The 7,434-nt window shown below is 34.3% G+C and overlaps 1 protein-coding gene across 1 annotated transcript; it reads right to left on the bottom strand.

The window, feature by feature from the left end:
- Positions 1-328: 328 nt before the first annotated feature.
- LOC129950479 (uncharacterized) lies at positions 329-4,391 on the bottom strand. Its single transcript, XM_056062417.1, has 2 exons — positions 4,298-4,391; positions 329-1,455 (listed from the first exon to the last, which is right to left on the bottom strand). The coding sequence occupies exons 1-2, from the start codon at positions 4,389-4,391 to the stop codon at positions 329-331; spliced, it is 1,221 nt and encodes a 406-aa protein (XP_055918392.1).
- Between the last annotated feature and the right edge of the window lie 3,043 nt (positions 4,392-7,434).

The raw sequence follows: 7,434 nt of genomic DNA on the forward strand, positions 1-7,434 counted from the left end.
GCATCTGCAAGTGTGAGATCCCAATGGGTATCATCCTCCAATAAATGTAACTCACGACACGCATCGAAGAAAGAGTCGTATGAAGTACCATTGACTTTTCGCAAATATTGGAAGGACGTCGGTCCAGGAAAGTTTACCAGTAATATACAAAAAACAAACATTCGCGTATCTTAGGATGAACTGTATATAATCGACCTAAAGGTTTTGTCATAAATATATCAGCGAATCCTGGTACTGGAATGCCTCGTTTCCGCGGTTCCCAATTCTTTGATTGTTTATTCCATGTAAAAAATTTAGGAACATCAGTGTACATCAACGTCCTTGCGAATTAACCAACAGCATCTTGTCGACTACAAAGGTTAAAAAATTGAGTTAGAGTTGTTTTTGGAGCCGTCAAAGCCTGTTGTAGTGCAGTTTCTTCTGTAAAGTAAACACGTTGTCCGTTTTCAAGATGCACAGCCAAATTTATAACAGCAGGATCCCTTTTATGTATAGGGAACGTAAAAATGCGCCAAATAGCTTCGTTGCTACTTATGTATCGACCCATTTGATAACTTGTCATTTTGTCATTGTCGTTAACATTTTGAACAGCAAATATAGCTTTATCACTACCCTTGTGAACATACTTACAAATGTATTTGATAGACTTCACCGAACTGCATAGTTCAACGTTTATGTGCGCTTTGTAGGTTTTGCACAGCAATGGCGAATATGGACCTACCCAGCGATTATCAATATCTACTCTCACACCATTTGACAGACGCAATTCATATGATTGACCACCATTGTCTACGTCTCTACGTCGATAAGATGGATAACCGTCCATATTGGTGATAGTATCAGTTTCACATGGTTTTGGAAAACGTTTTGTACATTTTCCATTATCCATACATGGCGACATCATGTTTAGAGTGCCACATGGACCATGGATCATATTTGTAGTAACAATGTTAAACAATTCTGGATCAACATTCGGATCTGGAATTTCCGCTGAAATAATTTTGTCAATTTCTTCTGCGCGTATTTTATCCACCGACCAAATTAAAATATGCGCATGAGGTACACCTCGTTTTTGCCATTCAACAGCGTAAAGACAACAACGCGTTTCACCAAATACCGAGTAATGTGTAATCAAATTCATCAAAGATTTTAATTTTTGTTTAAAGACACGTGCAGTGACATCATGACGGTGCATCGATGTTTGACCTGGCAACTGTAAACTTTTGATTTTATCCCAGTTTGGATTACACGCAAATGTGATAAAAAGATTAGGTCGGCCGTATGCACGTACGTAAGTCATGGAATCTTGAATATATTCCTGCATATGACGCGGGCTACCAGTGTATGATGATGGGAGAATATATGCGGTACCAATATTGTTGATGTCATTCGTTGCATCTACGTTGCCGATTACGGCGTCGCGTAAATGAATGTACTCCTCAGCACGAAGTTTTGCTTGATTAAATTTATTGTATCGTAATCACTCGCTTTCGATAAAATCAGCAACTACAAAAAAATAAAAATTAATTAAAAAAACATTGTCCAGCGGACAAAACTGTGAATCTAAACCATTCTCAGATCCCCTTGAACACACACAAAAAATTTCATCAAAATCGGTCCAGTCGTTTAAGAGAAGTTCAGTGACATACACACTCACAGAAGAATTATATATATTAAGATACAATAAACTGAAATTTTCCAAAAAATAAAAAAAACTGTCGAAATTTTTAAATATTTTACAAAATATTAATAAAACATTTTGTGCAATATAAAAAAAAACGATGTTAATATCTTTTTTTTAATATACTTTTGTCGAAAATCAATTTGAAGTAGTGTTTCTTGTATGTCTTAATTTCTTATAGAAAAAAATACCACTTGGATTTTTCTAAGAAAATAATATATTGGCATCAATATTATATATAGAATAAAATAATTTTGAAGTCAACAATTTAATTTATTTTTAAAATATTCTACTCGAAATTCTGTCTTGCCTAGGTTTTGACTTCTTTAAAAAAAAGGCAATTGTATTCTAAATATTTGAATAAATATTAAAAATAATGTGTTTTGTAAAATGTCTTTGTTTGTCCGAGGATAATCGAGTCGTTAATCAATTGTTACCAACTTTTGTTATTATTTTGTTTAGGTTTTTAATTTTTGTAGACAATCAAAAACTTTTAATTAATGCACAAAATTATTTTGGATGCAATATCATTATTTTTTTTAATAAATATTCCAGTTGAAAAATATTTAGATCGAGCTTTTTTGATTTCCTTAAAGAAAATTTAAGATAATATTGTGGTACCCGTGGCATGATGGTAAGTGCGTTGGACTGTCATGACAAGAGACTTGAATTCGATCCCTGCCTGTGACAACTAAAGTTTTGTTTATTGGCACTGCTTCTTGCGAGGAATTGACGGTTGCTCCAAGAATAATTCTTGTCATGAGAAGTGCTTTCTTAAATTGGTCATTTAAATCGGCTTAAAACTGTAGGTCCCCTCCATCCCTGATAACAGTAGAGTTGTATGCCACTAGGTCCTAGTTCTCAAAGGACTGATGCTCAACCTTGTTTGTTTATTTTTTTAGTTCGAAATTTTCTAGAATTCACACCCAATTGGTATTACGTCACAAGATTTTTAACCAAACTTTTTACTTATTTAAAAAAATTGGTTTATAAGGACTCAATTTTCTTCAAAGTCCTTTTTGTATTTTTCGATGTTATTTTCTAAAAAACTAAATGTATTTAAATTCGGTGTCTATATTACGGACGTTTATGCGTACACCCGCACACACATAAATACCTCTATAGACCTTTTATTTGCATTCTATAAGGACCTTGAAACATCGGTAAATGTCAAAAATTTCAATTCGACAAATGGGAAGAATTACAATAATATTCAATGTTAATTCAAGTTAATATTCAATGGCTTTAAAATATTCGCTGAAAAAAATATCAATATAACAAAGGTTCACGGGGCTTAAGGGTAAAAATTTATTCAAGAAGGCTTTTCAATTCAATGAATATTTATAACATTCAAGATTTATCTCACTCTATTACAATATTGGCAAAAGTGTGATAATTAGTTTAATTGCTTGTCGAAGTGAATTTGTATCATTCCGATTCTTCACCCATTTCTCGCCTCATATCTACCTAATATCTATGTATCTATAATGAAAACAATCCTAATCAAAGATATTTCTTCCCAGAAAAAATGTATATGTACTTTGTACATACATAAATCATTACCTTTGTTTAGACTAAGCTCGTATGGTGTAGATATATACAATTACTCACTAAATGTTAAATTACATACATATTACATAAGATTCCGTCTGTGTCCAGACAAGGCTTTTATTTATTTTTGGCAAATGTTTTCGAAATGATTCGATCTCGCATTTTATTTATTCATTTGTCCAAGTAATGCTTTGGAATAATATAAACACTTTTTGATGTTTATTCAAGCTGAATATAGACTTTCATGTAATTTCATAATACCTACCTACTGGGTATTGATCAATATTCACAAAAGTATCTACTGAGTATTAAGCTGTAGCGATTTTTGTCTCCATTGAGAATCATTTCAACACACATTTCTATAAAACTGTTTTAAATTTTCAATGGCAACTGAATTAATTAAAATTATAGCTCCATGACATTCCTATTGCCATAAAATCTAACTTTAAGTGTAAACTTCCTTCATTTTTATATGCATGTTGTATGGTCTTATTTAAAGGGTGTCCCAAAATGACCGACATTTATGCAATAAAGTTTTGAAACTAACTAAAAAAATTATAGCGGATATTTTTGGCTTAGTCTTTATTATTGAACAATATTTGAACAACAAATGAAAGCTTGGAGGTCACAGTTAAAAACTTTCATTCAAAATATGATAGGAATAGTATTTAAACCTCGTCTGCGAAGGAATTAATTGAAACACTTGAATAACTGACGAAAGAGTTCGTATGTTTATGCAAAGCTGTAGAGGCAATTGTTGCTATCCTTAAGCGGTCCTTAGTGCAATATTTTTGTCTAGGCGCCCCAGACGATTCAATATTTTATATAATAATTTAGTGGGAAGCTGTCGTATAGGTAACATGATGACAATTTACGTTGCAAAGCAGCATTCATAAAGAAAGTATCACTCTTTATGAATGCTGCTTTGCAACGTGAATTGTTTCTCCATGTTTCTGAGAAACGGCATCGTCATAGCATCAAAATAACACTAAGGTAACTGCACCTCTTTTTCAAAATCCAAATTTTGATTAAGTTTTTTTCTATAATTGGTGCGCAGGGAATTACATTTCGGTATTACTTGCTGTTTAGCAGCTTCAGGATCTCTTTCCCTATATTTTAAAAGTAATTTCTCGTATTGTTCACTTTTTACTTGTGACATATAGAAACTACATGGCAAATATTGAATATTGCACTCGTAAAAAATTTCTAACTTGAGATTTTAATCAAAATATGACATTATGATGGTAGAGAAGTCAAAGACGTCGACTCCGCCCGTCTGTATTTCTTTCCTCGTCCCTACAGCCCAAAACATTTGGCCGATTGCACCAGATGGATTGCCCCGTAGAACCGTTATCTCGTTTCCGCTTTAAGTTTTCTCAAACATTTTTCGGTAAATAGTATTTGGTCCTTATATTCCATAAAGCCGGCAGAGATGCAAACACGTCTATACATTATACTCTTAACTCTTCCAATTTCAAAATTAATTGAAGTATTGGTATGAAAAACAAAGAGTTTAAGATAGCAGCTGTATACTGCCCACCAAGACGCTCCCCGACAGAGAGACTTCAATGCGAAACACACCCATTGGGGTTCAAGACTTATGTATATGTATCAACAAAAGGCAAAAGACTTTTTCAAGCAGGCCGTAAATACAGTTGCGAATTTTATTCCTCAAGGTCGCCAACTTACTGGCTTTCCGATACTAACAAAATACCAGACGTTATTGTCTTTTTCGTAGCTAAAGGAATCAAACGAAATGACTTTAGTGGCGAAGGTAATTATGATCTGTCATCAGATCATACTCCAGTGGTTCTATCACTAAGTGAATCGGAAGTACTAGAAAAAAGTAATCCAAAGCTTGTAAATAAGAAAACAAACTGGAATGATTTTAGAGAAAGGCTTTAAAATTTTATAAATTTCAGATCTCCCATGGATACAATCTAGCAAATTGACCATGAAGTGGAACAGTACATTCCTAAGGAATTTTACGACTGATGCTTCAACCGATTTTTCGCTATGGAAGCAGCCAAGCGCCTGAAAAGACCGCAGTTACAAAACTCGCCCTTAAAATCTCAAGATGGGAAATGGATCGGTAACCCGAAAGAAAAAGCTAACCTTTTTGCTGAACATCTTGCGAATTTTTTTAAGCCATACTCATCAAACGCGGCTGAAAATTTCTTACAGTTTTTTGATAAGATAGATGAAAGGGAAATACCAACTGTAAGAAATAAAAAGTATGTGTTTACATCAACTACCAAATTAAAAATCACCAGGTAACGATCTAATTACTGCTCAGGGTGCCATTGAAAGCCTTCGTAAAACTCCAATACATAATAAATGCATGCCTTAAGCACCGGTATGTCCCGCAACATTGGAAAATTGCTGAAGTAATTGTCATAGCAAAGCAAGGTAAACCACCTACAGAAGTGACGGCTTACACACCAATATCGCTTATTCCAATTATGGCAAAAGTTTTTGAAAAACTGCTTCTAAAGAGACTTAGCAAAATCATAGAAGAAAGAAAGTTGATCCCAAATCATCAGTTTGGCTTTAGAAATAAACATTCCACGATAGACCAAGTTCATAGAATATCGGATGTAATAGAAGAAAAACAAGTATGTTCAGCTATTTTCTTAGATGTTGCAATTTTGGTACCCGACAAATGTGTCTCTAAGGCAGCAGTAAAAGTACAAAATGCAGTCCATACAGTGAGAGCTTGGACCGAAAATGGCATATCAAACTCAATGAAACAAACTCTTCACATATAAACTTCTATATATATAAAAGAAAGTCGTGTTAGTTACACCACTTATAACTCAAGAACGGCAGAACAGATTTGGCTGAAAATCGGTAGGGAGGTAGCTTAGAGCCAGGAGACGGACATAGGATACTTTTTATCCCGTTCTACAGCGTTCCCGTGTGACTTGACATGAAACGTCAGTCACTATAAAACGTGGTATAACAAAAAAGAATCAGACTTGGAATAACAAAACGCAAATGACAGCTATGTAATTGACGTAAAATGACAGCTATGTAATGACGTTTGGATGACAATTTGATATTTGTAAGAAATCAATATTAAAACTATTTATATTAAATAAATAATTAAGAAGTGGATTGAAGTGAAGTGAAGTTTAATTAAAAGTGAAGTGAAGTTTAATTAATAATGCCGCGACCAAGACGATCGAATCTTTCCCGACAAAGCCGTAATGCAAGAAGAATACAAAATACTGCAAATGAAAGGACTGAAGAAGAACAAGAAACTTCACGTGAACAGCACCGCGATAGTATGACTCGACTTCGTGCTTCTCAATCACGAGAGCAAAGTGAAGCAGCACGTGAAACAGCTCGGTTGGCAATGCAGAATCGTCGAGCGAACAACAGAAGGCAACAAATAGATAATTTGCGACGCAGAACAGATATTTAGGTGATTTGAATCGAGCAGCGTTTCGATACGATTGTAGCAATGATTACAGCTTGCATCACAGCGTTTGTATTGGGCAAATGGACGAGTATTGTGGTGCATTAAAGTTGTAGATGACCTGAACTACATAATTCAAAATAAGATCATTGGAACAATGCATTCATTCAACTCTATTGACTGCGTCACAAATGAAGATGAAGCCACCAAATATCCAATTGAATTTTTAAACTCTTTGGACGTGCCTGGCTTACCACCGCACAATTTACTCCTAAAGGTTGGCTCCGTAGTAATCATGCTTCGAAACATAAACCAACCAAAACTGTGCAACGGTACGCGTTTGGTGGTTAGTAAATTGATGAACAATGTAATTTACGCTACGATAATGATAGGAAAATTCAAAGGTGAGGAAGTTCTCATTTCGAGGATCCCGAAGATCCCAACCGATATGCCGTTTGAATTTAAAAGACTTCAATTTCCGATACGTCTTGCATTTGCCATGACCATCAACAAATCACAAGGCCAATCCTTAAAAGTTTGTGGTTTAAATCTAGAACATTCATGTTTTTCCCATGGTCAATTATACGTGGCATGTTCACGGGTCGGAAGACCATCTGCGTTGTTTGTTTTTGCTCCTGATAATAAAACAAAAAATGTCGTGTATCACAAGGTACTTAAGTGAAGAGCAACCTATGTACTAAAATACAGAAATAATAATGAATGATTAATGCAGTTATTTAATTTTTTTTGTATTTTTTCCAATAAAAAAAAAACAATCTGC

The sequence above is a fragment of the Eupeodes corollae genome, chromosome 3, assembly GCF_945859685.1.
Source record: "Eupeodes corollae chromosome 3, idEupCoro1.1, whole genome shotgun sequence".
Taxonomy (NCBI): Eukaryota; Metazoa; Arthropoda; class Insecta; order Diptera; family Syrphidae; genus Eupeodes; species Eupeodes corollae.

Excerpts from the sequence above, each read along its gene's own strand:
- LOC129950479 (XM_056062417.1), bottom strand. The coding sequence starts at position 4,391 with ATGTCACAAGTAAAAAGTGAACAATACGAGAAATTACTTTTAAAATAT. Across the intron at positions 1,456-4,297 it reads ACAGCAAGTAATACCGAAAT|CAAAACTTCGTGCTGAGGAG; the intron begins GTAATTCCCTGC and ends AATTTAATCAAG.